The sequence below is a fragment of the Salvelinus namaycush genome, chromosome 12, assembly GCF_016432855.1.
Source record: "Salvelinus namaycush isolate Seneca chromosome 12, SaNama_1.0, whole genome shotgun sequence".
Classification (NCBI taxonomy): domain Eukaryota; kingdom Metazoa; phylum Chordata; class Actinopteri; order Salmoniformes; family Salmonidae; genus Salvelinus; species Salvelinus namaycush.
This window is the reverse complement of record NC_052318.1, coordinates 19,694,622-19,711,819: the sequence shown is the minus strand read 5'-3', so window position 1 is coordinate 19,711,819 and position 17,198 is coordinate 19,694,622. Positions and strand designations below refer to the sequence as shown.

Genomic DNA, 17,198 nt, shown 5'->3' with positions numbered 1-17,198 from the left:
CACCACAGAAAGCTAGGAGCCAATTCACATGCAGGCATCCATTCTCTAGTCCTCAGTTCAATTTCCATCGCTCCATGTCATCTGCGTATAATTCTAAATGAAGCCAAGGGATAGCTTTTGTCTCCAGTCCCTCATCTATTGTTTTATTCAGCATCGCAAAGCCTGGGGTTTTATCAGGGTATTACACTAAGATTACCAAGAAGAACCAGCAGTCCCTCTTGAGAAGGGCGAGGGAGATTAAAATACTCCCATGCAGATTGCCAGATCGCACACAGCTGTGCCCTGCCAGGAAGACGAGAAAGAGAGATGGAAAGACAGGGTAATGTAGGTCACGGAGCACCTGCATGGTTTGAGGGCTTAAACTACACACACAGGCACACACACACCGCAAAGACCTGGCCATCTACTGTATATGAAGACAGTGGGAAACACTACTGCAGCCTCTCAGACGCAGGTGTTAGGGGATGCATCATGGCTCTGGGAAGCGGTCAATACCTTAGAATCTTTCCCAGGGGAGAGCAGAGAGAGAGAGAGAGAACAGACAGGATGACAGATGGGTCATAGGTCAGGATGAGGCAGACAGGGGAAGGGAAGAGAGACGGGAGACACCTGTCCCACAGTGCACAGTCATCACTTCCTTATTGCTGCTTAGTCCTCGAACACTTTCCTGGCCACTGCCGCCTCCCAGCTAATGCCCCCATCAGGAAAGCTCCATCTGTTGTGCAAACGCTCAGGAGGATGTAATTGTTAAGAGGATGTATGTTCAACCAAGGTTCCGGCCTGCTGGATCTGCTCCATTTCTGTTTTGTTCACCTAGCCTCACCTGCCAACCCTGGGAAATTATTAAGAATTCAGCCATCCTGCTTGCAGACAAGACTGTGTGTAAATTACCAAACATCGGGACTTGTTAGGGACAGTATATTTTCACAGTATTATTTAGTGTGTTTTTTAAAAAGCTGCCTTCTGCACTCACCAAGAGTTTTGACTTTAATATTGTGGTCTGGATGTTGGGACTTTAAAGTTATTCATTTTGACTGGGGTTTTTGCACACTTTTTCCTGGACAGCTGCTTCTAAGGCAAACCTCACAACCTTTTATCGGAGTATCAAGCTCACTTAAGCACCAAATCTGCACCTAATACTATCTGAGTTAACAAGGAAGATGGAACAGGGGCTTGCCTAAGCTAGTCCATTAGCTGGTCAAAACAAAAAGAAAGCTGTTTGGTGAAATCAAAGACAAAATACTATTGTGCTAAGTGATATATTTAGGTAAGCTTATGTGGCTTTGTTTTAATGAGCACACAATCAACAGGTTTTTGTTTTATTTTATCATGTACCATGAGATACTTGGCCTATATAATTCTCTCATTAACATACACTCCTACATATATGCATAATTGAACTCTGAGGGGGGAAGAAATGTCTGCAGTTGTGCAAATAAGATTGCATATAGCTAGAAATATGAGGAAAGTGGTGATTGATATTCATCTTTATTCTGCACCAATTCTACTATAGAATTGATTTTCTCAGTTGAGAATCTCTCCCTCTGTGACTATTCCAATCAAGAAGGAGTTGACATTTCAAAAGTACAGTTTGCCACATAACCATGGCTGCAAGGGCTTGTCAGAGGCATTAGCGAGTTACCAAACAAGCAAATACGTTTTTTTCTACGTGGAGCTATTCTATTACTTCCGCCTGAACACTTTCAACTAGGCTCTCGATGTTGTGGAATATGTGAATGACTTGCAGGCTTTGACAAAACTATTTGATGTTTCAGTTTACAAATACAGTAGCTAATTTGTGTGTGATGTTCGGATGTACCGATCCTGTGCAGGTGTTGTTACACGTGGTCTGCCACTGCAAGGACGATCAGCTGTCCGTCCTGTCTCCCTGTAGCGCTGTCTTAGGCATCTCACAGTATGGACATTGCAATTTATTGCCCTGGCCACATCTGCAGTCCTCATGCCTCCTTGCAGCATGCCTAAGGTACGTTCACGCAGATGAGCAGGGACCCTGGGCATCTTTCTTTTTGGTGTTTTTCAGAGTCAGTAGAAAGGCCTCTTTAGTGTCCTAAGTTTTCATAACTGTGACCTTAATTGCCTACCGTCTGTAAGCTGTTAGTGTCTTAACGACTGTTCCACAGGTGCATGTTCATTGAACAAGCATGGGAAACAGTGTTTAAACCCTTTAAAATGATTTTTACGAATTATCTTTGAAAGACAGGGTCCTGAAAAAGGGGCATTTATTTTTTTGCTGAGTTTATATAGTGTCAAGAAAAAGTATGTGAACCATTTGGAAATAAATTGGTCATAAAATGTGATCTGATCTTCATCTAGGTCACAACAATAGACAAACACAGTCTGCTTAAACTAATAACACACAAACAATTATACGTTTTCATGTCTTTATTGAACACACTGTGTAAACATTCACAATGCAGGGTGGAAAAAGTATGTGAACCCTTGGATTTAATAACTGGTTGACCCTCCTTTGGCAGCAATAACCTCAACCAAGCGTTTTCTGTAGTTGCGGATCAGGCCGGCACAAATGTCAGGAGGAATTTTGGACCATTCCTCTTTACAAAACTGTTTCAGTTCAGCAATATTCTTGGGATGTCTGGTGTGAAGTACTCTCTTGAGGTCATGCCACAGCATCTCAATCGGGTTGAGGTCAGGACTCTGACTGGGCCACTCCAGAAGACATATTTTCTTCTGTTGAAGCCATTCTGTTGTTGATTTACTTCTGTGTTTTGGGTCGTTCTCCTGTTGAGCTTAAATTGGCGGTCAGATAGCCTAACATTCTCCTGCAAAATGTATTGATAAACTTGGGAATTAATTTTTCTGTTGATGATAGCAAGCTGTCCAGGGCGAGGCAGCAAAGCAGCCCCAAACCATGATGCTCCCTCCACCAGACTTTACAGTTGGGATGAGGTTTTGATGTTGGTGTGCTGTGCCTTTTTTCTCCACACATAATGTTGTGTGTTCCTTCCAAACAACTAAACTGTAGTTTCATCTGTCCACAGAATAGTTTGCCAGTACTGCTGTGGAACATCCAGGTGCACTTTTGCGAACTTCAGACATGCAGCCGTTTTCTTTTGGACAGCAGTGGCTTCTTCCGTGGTGTCCTCTCATGAACACCATTTTTGTTTAGTGTTTTACGTATCGTAGACTCGTCAACAGAGATGTTAGCATGTTCCAGAGATTTCTATAAGTCTTTAGCTGACACTAGGATTCTTCTTAACGTTGAGCATTCTGAACCGTGCTCTTGCAGTCATCTTTGTTGGACGGCCACTCCTAGGGAGAGTAGCAACAGTGCTGAACTTTCTACATTTATAGACAATTTGTCTTACCGTGGACTGATGAACATCAAGGCTTTTAGAGATACTTTTGTAACCCTTTCCAGCTTTATGCAAGTCAACCATTCTTAATCTTCTGAGATATCTTTTGATCGAGGCATGGTTCACATCAGGCAATGCTTCTTGTGAATAGCAAACTCAAATGTGTGTTTTTATAGGGCAAGGCAGCTCTAACCAACATCTCCAACCTCGTCTCATTGATTGGACTCCAGGTTAGCTGACTTCTGACTCCAATTAGCTTTTGGAGAAGTCATTCGCCTAGAGGTTCACATACTTTTTCCAACCTACAGTGTGAATGTTTAAATGATGTATTCAATATAGACAAGAGAAATACAATAATTTGTGTGTTATTAAGTTTAAGCACACTATGTGTGTCTATTGTTGTGACTTAGATGAAGATCAGGTCAAATTTGATGACCAATTTATGCAGAAATCCAGGTAATTCCAAAGGGGTCACAGTTTTTCTTGCCACTGTATATACATATATAAATGTAGAACTTTTTACTCTCAGGGCCTAACTTGTGTTGTCTTTGTTTAACTAGAACTATATGAAATGGATCACATCTCGAGAGACAAAGCCCAAAATATTGCTATTAAAGATTCATAGCAATTAACATTAGCAATGGGGGAACATTAAAGCTTTGAAGGCCTACACTAAAGACTTACTTATAGTCCTTCCTTTCCATCACTCCCACTCCTGAACTTTACATTTCATTAAATGTTTAATCTTATATTAAGTTAAGCGGGTGAATATTCGCCTTTTTCAGCCCGTGGGACAATGTATAGCTTGGTGTTAAAACTGACGACATAAGGTAAACAAGCTGTGGTCTAGTAACGATCTCATAGACCTTAGGGTAAGCAGCTTACCCAGTCTGCTTTAGAGGGCGACCCCAAACAGCTCCCACACCCATGCGTGCATTGGATAGTTAGCAGGGAACTGGTATGAGACTGACATTGACTTAGCAGGACCAGGGTGAGGGGGACAGGAAATACACCTACTAATGCCTGGGTGTGAGGAGAGTTTCCTGGGGAAAGGTCTACCAAAGGATCCGTAACCTTATGCTTTCAGACAGACTTGTCTCTTCAGGTCGCAGACTCGCCTTACTGTGTGAAAGAACTGTGTGGTGTCTTGCTAATTCATTGTGTCAGCAGAGGCCCGGTGAACTCAGCCGGTAAAAGGCTCTAAATGTGCTCCTGTCTTTTTAATGGACAGGGGCACTTAGGCCTCTTTCTTTAGACAGGGATGGGGAGCTGGGACGCAATGGGGCGCCAAGCCGTGTTACTGGATCAATAAGGTTCCTGGAGGTAACCACTTAATGAAAACGCCCACAGAGTTGGAGTTGGTTATTGGTTTCAGTCAGGTGAAGTAGCCACTGGCCTCAGTCAAAGTGCGTCACCAGGAGAAACAATCTAATAGAGTGGAACAGTAAAGTTAGGGGTTGGCAGTGGGAAGTGGCACACACTGCAGGAAATAAAAAGGGATAGTTCACACAGATTACACATTGGTTTCCTTACCCTGTAAGCAGTCTATGGACAAGGTATGACAGCAATCAATGATTTGGTTTAGTTTCTCTAGCACCGTTTAGTGGCACAAGTCCCATTCAAGTCATGGTACCGATATTAGCATTTTTGGCGCATCATGTCCAAATCATCCGAAAGCATCTAAAATTGATTGTAAAGCTCAACAAAGTCACTTATAAATTATTTGAATATGATGTGTGAAAAATGCTAATATCGGTACCATGTCCTGAATGGGATTTGTGCCACAAATGCTAAAACATTAGCATTTGGAAACAGTGCCAGGGAAACTAAACCAAAGCATGGTTTGCTGACATACCTTGTCCATAGACTGCTTACTAGGGCCGGGACAATACCAGTATCGCGATACTCGTTAGTATCGTGGCAAGGAAACAAAACCCGAAGCAGATTTAACTTTTTTTGAAAAACAGCCCTAATGTTGAAAACAAGCATTATGTTGTCATCCAGAGTCACATGTATTTATTTTCCAAGCTATAGCACACAATATTATTCATACAGGAGGTTTTTAACGGACCAAAGAGTAAGGTCTGCTTCATGTTTGCATTCTTTTCCATGGAAAATGGAAAATATTGTGATACTGGTATCGTCCTGGCCCTACAGGTTAAGGAAACCAATATGTCCATTTGTAATTTGGGTGAACTATCCCTTTTAGGACATTCATTCACACTGACATGCAGTTCACTCAAGCCAACTGACCAAGCCTCTGTGACCCTGACCAGCAGCTACTTGAGCCTAAGCATCATCTGAGTCTCAGGGAGACTATTCATGGTTGTGTGACTGGGTTGGTATGCATGTGTGGAGGAATGGCCTGTCGGGATGATTCAGCAGTGCCCACTCCCATGGCCCATTACTGCCACATGGGTACTCGCGTCAGGCCCAGAGAGGGAGAGAGAGGGGCCGGGCAGGCTGCTAGGCTGACACTGGCATGGGAGAGCTCGTGCCGAGAAGGGCATGCGCCTCCCTGCACAATTACTCACAGTGCGTAGAAACTGTGCCCCCCCTTAAGTCCACGTCGGTTCGCCCCGCCAGACTAAAAATGGAAGGTAACAGATCCAGACCATGGTACACTGGGAAGAATGAAGAATGCGTCTGGGTGGGGTGGTAGATTGGGAGCGAGGGGATTGATGTTAATTTAGTTCCTGGAATTTTGGATGAGCTAACTGGTTAGAAACAACCCTAATGGGGGCGTAACAGCGAGCTCACCAACCATAGCCCGGCAAACAGGCACTAATGGACATCGCACATAGTTTGTGAGGTCATCAGTGTAATGGCAAAGTTCGTGTGACTGTGAGACTTATGTTTCTTCCTCCTCGTTCCTGTTTTGCAGGTTACTTCAACGTGTTGGCAGTGATTCTGAGAACAACGAATGATGCGCCATGGGCCAATGAGTTTGAATGTAAGAGCCAATAGAGATCTCGTAATGTATACACCGATGTGCATGACTTTGACTTGACACTAAAGAACCAGAACCACCAAACAACATCAATCCTTTGGTTCTTCATTTTGAAAGCCTTGCATCTAATTTCCTCTCTTCTCGTCTGGTAGCTATCGAATTGTCCTGTTTGATAGAGTCCATCTCCACAAACGACCCCAGAATCGAATGGAAGAAAATTAAGGATGGGGAGCCCAGTTATGTCTACTTTGAGAAGAAGATCTCAGGTAACGGACTCAACTGAGTGCTTTGTCTTAATGTCATCTTCACTAATATCAATATCAAAGTGACACAAAGGGACAAAAATAAATAAAAAATTCTGATCATCTTACAGAAACAAACAATTCCTGCTTTACAAACAGCAGTTATCTGACTAATAAGGGAATGACATTCTGTTCTATACTCATCAATTATGTCTGTATTAAATCAGCGGGAACTTAGTGTGTTTTTTTTTCTCCTGCAGGAGATTTGGAGGGCAGAGCAAGGATCAGAGAGCCTGCAACATTAGTAATAACCAATGCCACAAGATCAGACTCAGCCAGTTATCGTTGCGAGGTCACCGCCCCAATTGACCAGAAAACCTTTGATGAGATTTTGATCAACCTTGTCGTAAGAGGTAGGTATATCAGCCGCTTCAACTCACATCTACCCAACACACCACTAGCTTTTTGCACCATAATCACATTATTAGTTGTATTACGAAAGTAAACTGTGGTATAATATTGAAACCAGAACAAATTTAAGACTTTACACCAACACAAAGATGCATCACCCTGTGGCTATGACTGAAATTGCATGTTTGGGGAAGGAAGAATTGCCACTACCTAGCTGAAATTGCATGTTTGCCAAGTCATTTGCGATGCAATTCTTTAATGCATCTCATAATTTCACTGCCAAAATATTTGCTCTTAGTCTTAAACCTTGTTGCTTTTGGAAGTTGCTATGAAGCATAACATACAAAACACAATGAACATACTCATTGTCCCTACAAACAGCCTTAGAGGTTACTACTTTCAATGCTGTAAGCTGAAACTTTTTTGTAGGTCAGGCCAACTCTTTGGCACACGTATGAGGATGCGTTGTGACTGGCCTGTCCCTGCCGCAAAGGCGTGTTCTGGGCTATATGGGGAAACCTCTGAAACTGCATCCCCGCTAAATAGCACCGCTAAAGATGGAAAGTGCCGTGTGTTTAGTTGACAGGGTTTGGCACAGGGCAAAAGACGCGTACCCATTCTCAGAGGTCATTCATTGGCCTAGTAACTATAACCAAATGTGTATCATGGGTTGTGCTGATTTGACACGTTCAGATGCTGAATGTTGCCACTGCTGAATATGTGTTTGTGTCCACAGTGAAGCCAGTGGTGCCGAAATGTGCTGTCCCCAAATCGGTGCCCGTGGGGAAGGCGGCGGAGCTGCGCTGCGTGGAGGACGAAGGTTTCCCCAAGTCTCAATACCAGTGGTTCCGCAACAAGGAGGAGATCCCCGATGACCCCAAGACCAGCCCCAAGTTCTTCAACTCCTCCTACACGCTCAACGCCGAAACTGGAACCCTGGTAAGTGTGTGTTTTTGTGTGAGGACTGGGAGGGAAGGGGACTCTAGGGCAGGGCGAGGCTGTGGGGGTAGGTGCGGATATTTTGGGGAAACAGTTGATGGTGCGCAGGGATTGAGGCATGAGGGGAATTTGCAGTCCTCATTGGCACATTCCTGAACTCCCTCTCCCCTGCTCAGCCAGACACAGTCAATGGCTCGCCCCCAGGCCCTCCACTCAACCTTCACACTAGCCTCTAAAGGTTGGCCTGGCTGTCACTGACATACTTCCAGGGAGTCACACCCTATTACATGCTACACCGGCCTCTTTTACTTGAAGACCACCAGTTTACACTGCCAAATCAGCGTTTCGTATCCAACTAACCAAAAGCCAACTAACTATCAACAGGACTAGAATTAGAGGACAAGACATCATTAGCCTGGGTTCAAATGTGATGGGAGACAGCATACGAAAACTGAAGCGATATCTGTTGAACATCAAAGCAACTCATTTTGGTGACAGTTCCACCTGCAACGTAATCCCAATTGGACCTCGTTATAAACCTGCACTTTACCACATGCAGTAAAATATATTGGCACCCTTGCAGGATTGACTATTTCTTCGAAAATAAGTTGACATTTGAAAAATTGTGTGTTTACATGTGCATTTGTTTGATTTACAACTGCATAGGACCAAAACAACTAATAATCTAAACTAAAATTGAAAATTTTCACTACAAAGTCCCAAAATAGCATGGACAAAATGTTTCTAAATTCTAATTAATTTGGTTAGAGGCAATGATTCGCATTTATTATGTAATTTCTCAACTGTGGTGAGTTTGCAGGTGCCTACAGGTTAAAAATAGCCAGTCAACCCATTTTTAAAAGAAGAAACTGAACATTCTGAACACTGCACTCCATTGTAAAGTGCCAAGGGTGCCAATATCTTTTACAGCATCTGTACATACACCAGAACAAAAGGACACCGGTTATACTGTTGTTGGTTTTTCCTTTGCAGAAATTCAGTGCTGTCAGAAAGGACGACTCAGGAGAGTACTTCTGCCGAGCAAAGAACGACGCGGGTCACTCAGAATGTGTACCGCAGACGATGGAAGTCTGTAAGTCTGTTTGACAGCTGACACAGTTGTATACAAGTTACACAACACACTAGGGTTGGGCGGTATCTAGATTTTCATATCATCATACCGTTTCTGTACCATACTGGGGTATACGGTATTACAGAATTTGCACACACAAGGGGTGACATAAATAAATAAAAACAAGCACAAAACAATTTAGTCAACAGGGATCTTGATCCAGGAGGGGATTGAATGTCTCTGCTGTAACCAAGAAGCTTGATCTTGACATCTAGCCACTAGCAAGTTAGCAAACCAAATGCATAGCTGGAGCCCTGAGCTGGATATAATTTATTTGACACATCTTAGATTTCATATAGTTATACTTAACTTAGTTATAAGCAGTGGGTTAAAAACAGTATTGAAAATCATACTGTCGGTATTTCGAAATACCCCAGTATACAGTATATCGCCCAAGCCTACATGTTGAAGCATGTTATTCCCGTAGTCCGGTATTTCCTTCATAAAGAGCCAGTTGAAGATACCTCAACATAAATTCTTCATTCATCCTGTTGTTTCTCCCCAGATAACATCAATATTGCCGGGATCATCCTGGGAGTGCTGGTGGTAGTGGTGGTGCTATTGTGTATAACAGTGGGCATCTGCTGTGCGTACAAGCGAGGCTACTTCGTCAGCCAGAAACAGACAGGAAACAAGTGAGTGAGACTTCCTCTTGAGCGGCGCGGCAATGGGTCATGGCTCATTGAGGTTTAACATTTGCCTATTTAGACCTTATGAACAGCCTTGACTTCACAACTTGACCTGGTCAACTCACAGCCAATGGTTTTATAACATGCATGGAACAATTCTTACTAGAAATGTGTTGTTTTTGCAACACCATAAATGTCTTCTGATCATGTCTCCATTGTGTCTGACAGTTACAAAGCCCCAGCGAAAGGAGACGGAGTGGACTACGTCAGGACAGAGGACGAGGTGCGTAAAGAAAAAAACGATATTTTAAACTAGGCAGTCCAACTTTTTCTTACTTGCTCTTTTCTTTTTATTCTAGGGCGACTTCCGACACAAATCTTCATTTGTCATCTGAAGAGGAAGACGAAGGGCATGGAAGGGAAAGGTGTGATACTTTGGACTGAACTCATTAAGTGTGTGAGATGACCAGTGAGCTGCCACAGTATGTGCCTTGAGCTCTCTGCACGTCTGAAACGATTCAAGTTTGCCAAAGGTGACAAGTTTTCACAAATCTATATAGAACTATTAACCATTGTTACAGACACAGATAAGTATTGAAACCCGCTTGTTGACCTTTTTATCACCAAACAACTTATTTTGCTAAATTATGGAGATTTTTACGTTAAAGTTATAGCATGTTTCAATAAGGTTTTTAACACTATCTGCTGGGGAAAAGCATTTATGTAAGATGTTCTGCCAGGAGGGGAAAAACATCTAGCTAAGTTCTGAAGTAAATCTAACATGACATATTTCTACTTTAAACATGTGCTTCAAACCTTTGTCATTTATATAACTTTTTTTTCTACCAGCAAAATTTGTCAGACTATTTTTGATGGAATATATTTTGAAATGCCTATAGATAAAGGTTTACTTTTTTAAATATTTGTAAAATACTAGTATACTTTTTTATTTGGTTGTGGGAAAAATAAGTTTCAACCACTCAGTATTCAGCTGTAAAATTTCACCTTTCCTACCCCCCCAAAAAAACGCAATCATAAAATGACTTGTTTTACCATAAAGGTTTGGTTCTAGAACGGTCTTACATATTTTATTTTCTGTTGGGATTTCCATGTTAATATTGAAAGTTAAATGTTTGTAGATAGTGTCTTGGACAGTAAAAGGCTTCAATGAGTACCAGCCAAAAGCTGGGAAATACTGTACACAATCAGTGCTGCATATATCCTTGATTTTAAGTGTCCTTCTATGCTTGAGTTTATCTTGTATATATTGAATATATTGTCATTTTTTTTGTTGCTGTATGTCAGGAATACATTGAGTATTTGTAATACAGGGTTTATGTTGGCTAAAAATTGTATATAGATAACTGTTTGTATGTGTGTGTGTGTGTCCCCAAGGAGGCAATATGAAACTCTTCCCATGGTTTGAAAAATACATGGTCATGGTAGAGACGATCTGCCTAATGTTTGCACATAGGACATTTTACATTGAACAAGCTTCTCTACACCAGGCAAAAAACGTAGAATTTCAAATTCAAGTAAACGACCTAAGACATTGTATTTGACGTTTTCCCAAATGAATTTATATCCAAGAGTTAGAAAACATTACAAGATAGAGTAATTGCCTGTAGCTAGTAGAAACCAATTAATGCAGATGCAAAACATTTTTTACAAAACAGGTACTTAAGGTTTTCATTTGTACTTTGATAAAGATCATTCCTCTTAAGTGCCTTCTGCCATTACAACAGTAGATCAGCTTCATGCCATCTAACACATTTTAACATTTTATTTTAAAGGTATTTCTCAATCACAATACTGCAAAATGCACAAAAACCTGAATTGCATGTTTAATACTCCACGAACGGCGTTTGAGAGGAATGATGACATTGACAAGAATAATGGAACATTTTCCCACCCAAATCATTTTTACATATCTGCTTTGTTTTGTAAATAGATTATTTTCTTTTAGCATTGTTTTAAAGGATTACACTTTTTTTCCCATTGGAGTAGAAATAGAGATTTATTATGCAATAGTGCCTAAATAGTGGGAATTCTTTTTGGTAGAGTAAAGACACAAATAGAAGAAAATATACACAAAGTTTGTTAACAGATTAAATAGATGGAGAAACAAAAGCATGCCGCCTACATTTACCATAAAGGCCAGAAAACACCGGCAACTTCCAAGGCATTGAAAATAAGATATTTTTTTATTAAACAGCCCTCTTCAAAACCGGCAATATGTAGTTTTAAATACACAGTGAAAGAGATTCCAATACATGTTCTATGGTTGGGGCTAGCTAAGCCAAATACTGACTGCCAATCACGCTTTTCCTCCAATCCAAGGTTGATGAGGTTCAAGCTATCCAGTGTTGATAATCTGCCTCGAATTTCTCCAATACTTGAGGTTGGCGTTGAAATCATGTGAAGGTTCAAGCGTTTCAATTGTTCACACGTTTATTTGATTGAGAACATGATTTTTCTGAACCAAACTAATGTAACACCCATCTCGGGCCTGGTACAAATCCTCTGAGAATTCTTGAACCGTATGTTAATGATTAATAAAAACTCACTTCTAATATTCTGACATGGGTGCTGGATTTTCATTTACAAAAATAAAGAACATTTTACATGGGACATCAAGTGTGTTCAGTATAGACAGAAGAGAACATGAAAAAGAAATAGCTACTGATGTATTTGTCTTGTTCTTTTTTGATTGAGTGGGGACTGCACGTTCCATTGCCTTGGCACTGGAGTTCTGAAAACACAAGAAATGAATTAGGTGAAACCTTCCGACCATTATACGGTTTAAAGCTTATTTTGATAAAAAAAATAAGTACTTACTGCTGATCAGGTGAGATCAATTGAAGGACACGTCCTTCTTCTCCAGTCTTTGAACCTATGAAGAAAAAAACTAAAGTCAGACCAAACACATCATCAGTGTCCACTTGTGATCAAATGGCACCTGTCTAAAGGTCCAAATGTTGCATACCTGTTCTCCGGTCACTGAAGATGGCGCTGACTCCTTCCCCGAATGTAACTTCATTTATGTTACCTGAGTAACATGTAATAGGGATATTATGTTGGGGAATTAGATTTTTGATATTTAATTTAAGGCATAAGGTTAGTAGTTTGGTTAAACGGCAATTCCGCCACTTTTCAACCTCATCTTCAGCACCAAACCAGTGTCTACATACACTACATATACAAAAAAGTATGTGGATTCGGCCATTTCAGCCACACCCGTTGCTGACAGGTGTATAGAATCGAGCACACAGTCATGCAATCTACATAGACAAACATTGGCAGTGGAATGGCCTTACTGAAGAGCTCAATGACTTTCAACGTGGCACCGTCATAGGATGCCACCTTTCCAACAAGTCAGTTCGTCATATTTCTGCCCTGGTCAACTGTAAGTGCTGTTATTATGAAGGGGAAATGTCTAGGAGCAACAACGGCTCAGCCGCGAAGTGGCAGGCCACACAAGCTTACAGAAGGGGACCGCCAAGTGCTGATGCACATAGCGTGTAAAAATCGTCTGTCCTCGGTTGCAACACTCACTACCGAGTTCCAATCTGCCCCTGGAAGCAACTTCAGCACAAGAACTGTTTGTCGGGAGCTTCATGAAAGGGGTTTCTATGGCCGAGCAGCCGCACATAAGCCTAATATCACCATGCGCAATACCAAGCATCGGCTGAAGTGGTGTAAAGCTCGCTGCCATTGGACTCTAGAGCAGTGGAAATGCGTTCTCTGAAGTGAAGAATCACGCTTCACTAGCTGGCATACTTTGGTCATATAGTGTGTGAAAACAGTGCATTTCAATGATCTGTGGTAAAAAAGAAAAAAAAAGTTAAGGTCGTAAGAAAATTATCCTGTGACACAGGAGTTTAAAAGTTTTTTAAAAAACAATGATTTTCAAAACCTGCAACGGGTTTCTAGCCCAAAGGAGGGTATTTTATTTTTCCCCACGTCACTGCCAATCTAATAGTGTTTCAAAAATCACATTTTACATAAGTTGACACTGGTATTTCATTGGAGACAATGAAAATGAGGTTGAAAAGTGGTATATTTCCCTTTTAAGGTTAGGGTTAAGTGTAGGGTTTGGCATAAGGTTAGCAGTATGGTTAAGGTTAGAGTTAGTTTTAAAAACAGATTTTAAGAAGATGGTAGAACATCCAGCTTTGCCAGTTAGTGCCAATTGATGAATGACTTCAGTGAGTGGGAAATGACCACCTCTGGACAACGTTTTTTTGTTGTTGGGGTTTATCATGGGGCTGCCAGCCATCGACTTGTGGCCCAACAGCAGCTCTTTTTGCTCTACATGAAGAAGCTTTCATTGAGTCAGTAAATTGTTGACAGTACCTGAAAACACTACCCACAGTGATATTCAGAAGGCTCCTTCCCCAATCACAAGGTTTCTTAAGACCCCATGTACAAAGATCTCCAATGAGGGAAATCTAGCAGCATCAGCATTATTGGGCACTATGGATGGTAACCACTGCATGATCAATGCATATAGAGATTGAATGTCTAGAGCAGTGTGATCCATTCAATTCCACATGATACTCCTCATTCAATGTTAGCTGCTCTTGGGACATGCACACAGCCTATACACTTGGCATGCGGGAGGGTGTCTGACTCCTGAAGGAGAAGGAGGATTCAGATCCGGGTTTGTCCAACTTACCCTGCGGGGTGCTTATAGCTCGATCGCAGACGCCTCCTTTCGGCTTCACTGTAATAGTGGAACACAAGAAAAAGGAAAGAAATCTGTCAAATGGAATCACATCTCACCAAGTCGGAGTTGGCTATTTCCATCTAGATCCGTCTAGTCAGCGGTGTGGTCATGAAAGACGGCCATACCTGATCCATCCAGAGGTGTGAAGTTTTTGTCGCCGGTCACCATGACCCAGCTCCTGTGTGGCCCGCTCCTCTGCTTCGCTGGCTGACGCCTGGGGTTCGAGCACAACACCCAGTCAGAGAGACAAGCTTAATTACGCTTTCCCATTCCACATAGCAGCAAGGTGTGCCCATAGTGGTGGTTGTAATAGAATGTTGTTGTAGGTGTAGCTGAAGTGACAATGGGAGTAATGCCTCTAATACCAGATCAAAAGGCACAGTGCAGTCAAAAACATGATTTCCTGTGTTTTATATACATTTCCAGACTAGGAGTCTGGAATAATACTGTGAAATTTATGATTTTGAAACCGCCTGAAGTTTCTGCCTGTTATGGTGGGATGGAGTTTTGGCCTGCCTAGTGACATCACCAGGTAGTAATTTAGTTCATTAACAAATAAGAGAGTTCCAAACCTCTGCCAATAACAGCTAGTTCATGTTTCCCTTCCCCACTTAGACCCTTCCTAGCTAAATTCTTGCTTAAGAAATTGCTCTTTGCTCTTTAAAAATCAATTTGTCAACCATTTTAATTGAAAACAATCACAGTAATGTACTTAAATTGTTACCCAGAAATTATATATCTATATATATATATATATATATATAAAAAGGCTGCATTGGACCTAAGATTATTAGGCATTTAATAGCACCTTTTGAGATTGCTCAATCTGGGACTGGAATGTGTCTAGACATATCCACCCCACCTTGTAGTAGAGAGGATTCAAGGTGACGTAAAATGGGTGTAATATTTTCACACCAAGTATAAGTAGTCTTAAGGTAGGTACAGTGCATTCGGAAAGTATTCAGACCTTCACCTTTTGTTATGTTACAGCCTTGTTCTAAAATGGATGAAATTGCCCCCCCCCCCCCCCCCCCTCAGGAAATCTACACAGTATACAACATATTTATATTTAAAAAAGAAATTGGTTTAGAAATGTTGCTAATTTATTAAAATTAAACTGAAATTACAGTTACATAAGTATTCAGACCCTTTACTCAGTACTTTGTTGAAGCATCTTTGGCAGCGATTACAGCCTTGAGTCTTCTTGGGTATGACGTTACAATCTTGGCACACCTGTATTTGGGGAGTTCCTCCCATTCTTCTCCGTAGATCCTCTCACGCACTCTCAGGTTGGATAGGGAGCGTCGCTGCACAGCTATTTCAAGGTCTCGAGAGATGTTCGATTGGGTTCAAGTCCGGGCTCTGGCTGGGCCACTCAAGGACATTCAGAGACTTGTTCTGAAGCCACTCCTCCATTCCTGGCTGTGTGCTTAAGAGTCGTGGTCCTGTTGGAAGGTGAACCTTCACCCTAGTCTGAGGTCCTGAGAGCTCTGGAACAGGTTTTCATCAAGGATCTCTGTACTTCGCTCCACTCATCTTTTCCTTGATACTGACTAGTCTCCCAGTCCCTGCCGCTGAAACACATCCCCACAGCATGATGCTGTGACCACGCTTTACCATGGGATGTTGCCAGGTTTCCTCCAGACGTGATGCTTGGCATTCAGGCCACAGAGTTCAATCTTGGTTTCATCAGACCAGAAAATCTTGTTTCTCATGTTCTGAGATTCCTTTAGGTGCCTTTTGGCAAACTCCAACTGGGCTGTCATGTGTCTTTTACTGAAGAGTGGCTTTCGTCTGGCCACTACCATAAAGATAGTGATTGGTGGAGTGCTTCAGAGATGGTTGTTTTTCTGGAAGATTCTCCCATCTCCACAAAGGAACTCTGGAGCTCTGTCAGAGAGACCAACGGGTTCCTGGTCACCTCCTTGACCAAGGCCCTTATCCCTTGATTGCTTAGTTCGGCCTGGGCGGCCAGCTCTGGGAAGCGTCTTGGTGGTTCCAAACTTCTTCCATTTAAAAACGATGGAGACCACTGTTTTCTTGGGGACCTTTAATGCTGCAGATTTTTTTTTGCTACCCTTCCCCAGATCTGTGCCTCGCCACAATCCTGTCTTGGAGCTCTACGGACAATTCCTTTGACCTCATGGCTTGGTTTTGCGTTGACATGCACTGTCAACTGTTGGACCTAAAATAGACAGGTGTGCACCTTTCCAAATCATGTCCAATCAATTGAATTTACTCCAATCAAGTTGTAGAAACATCTCAAGGATGATCAATGGAAACAGGATGCATCTGAGCTCATAGCAAAGGGTCTGAATACTTACGTAAATAAAAAGGTGTTTTTTCCCCCCAACACATTTGCAAAAAAATGTAAAACCTGTTTTCGTTTTGTCATTATGGGGTATTATGTAGATTGATGAGGGAAAAAATGTAATTTAATACAATGTAGAATAAGGCTACCATTACAAAACATGGAACAAGTGAAGAGGTCTGAATACTTTCTGAATGCACTGTATGTACAGTATAGGTAAGTAGCAGGATTTCCGTCAGTCGGTAATTGCTGGCTTTTGGCCAACAAAATAAATCATGCACCCCCGACTGTTGCGTGCTGCCTTACGTGCCTGCCCCTACTGGTGAGGAGAGAACGTGCGAGAGAGGAGCTTTGGGCTACTGTTGATTGCAAAGATGGAGGCCTTTTTAATTGAAGTAAAATTAAAAGTTAGAGTATGCCAGGGTTTGCGTTAGGCAGTAATAGCAGTCTTTCGTCCGTTTTTTTTTTTTTTTTAAGTGATAAATAAAATTGACACCGGACATTGGCCAGAAGATAAAAA

At 41.8% G+C, this 17,198-nt stretch overlaps 2 protein-coding genes across 2 annotated transcripts in view; one reads left to right on the top strand and one right to left on the bottom strand.

Moving 5' to 3' along the window:
* Window positions 1-11,716, top strand: part of LOC120056985 (junctional adhesion molecule 3B-like) — a 42,922-nt gene extending 31,206 nt beyond the window's left edge. Inside the window, exons 2-9 of the mRNA XM_039005314.1 lie at window positions 6,220-6,288; window positions 6,438-6,551; window positions 6,788-6,940; window positions 7,675-7,877; window positions 8,871-8,970; window positions 9,515-9,644; window positions 9,867-9,921; window positions 9,998-11,716. Coding sequence (XP_038861242.1) covers window positions 6,220-6,288; window positions 6,438-6,551; window positions 6,788-6,940; window positions 7,675-7,877; window positions 8,871-8,970; window positions 9,515-9,644; window positions 9,867-9,921; window positions 9,998-10,033 — 860 coding nt within the window. The 3' untranslated portion in view covers window positions 10,034-11,716. The remainder of the gene's footprint in view (window positions 1-6,219; window positions 6,289-6,437; window positions 6,552-6,787; window positions 6,941-7,674; window positions 7,878-8,870; window positions 8,971-9,514; window positions 9,645-9,866; window positions 9,922-9,997) is intronic.
* Window positions 11,717-12,037: 321 nt separating this feature from the next.
* The window catches only part of ncapd3 (non-SMC condensin II complex, subunit D3), a 34,985-nt gene continuing 29,824 nt past the window's right edge, over window positions 12,038-17,198 (bottom strand). Inside the window, exons 31-35 of the mRNA XM_039005313.1 lie at window positions 14,493-14,581; window positions 14,317-14,364; window positions 12,625-12,687; window positions 12,477-12,531; window positions 12,038-12,390 (exon numbers count right to left, since the gene is read on the bottom strand). Of these exons, the coding sequence (XP_038861241.1) occupies window positions 12,318-12,390; window positions 12,477-12,531; window positions 12,625-12,687; window positions 14,317-14,364; window positions 14,493-14,581 (328 nt within the window). The 3' untranslated portion in view covers window positions 12,038-12,317. The remainder of the gene's footprint in view (window positions 12,391-12,476; window positions 12,532-12,624; window positions 12,688-14,316; window positions 14,365-14,492; window positions 14,582-17,198) is intronic.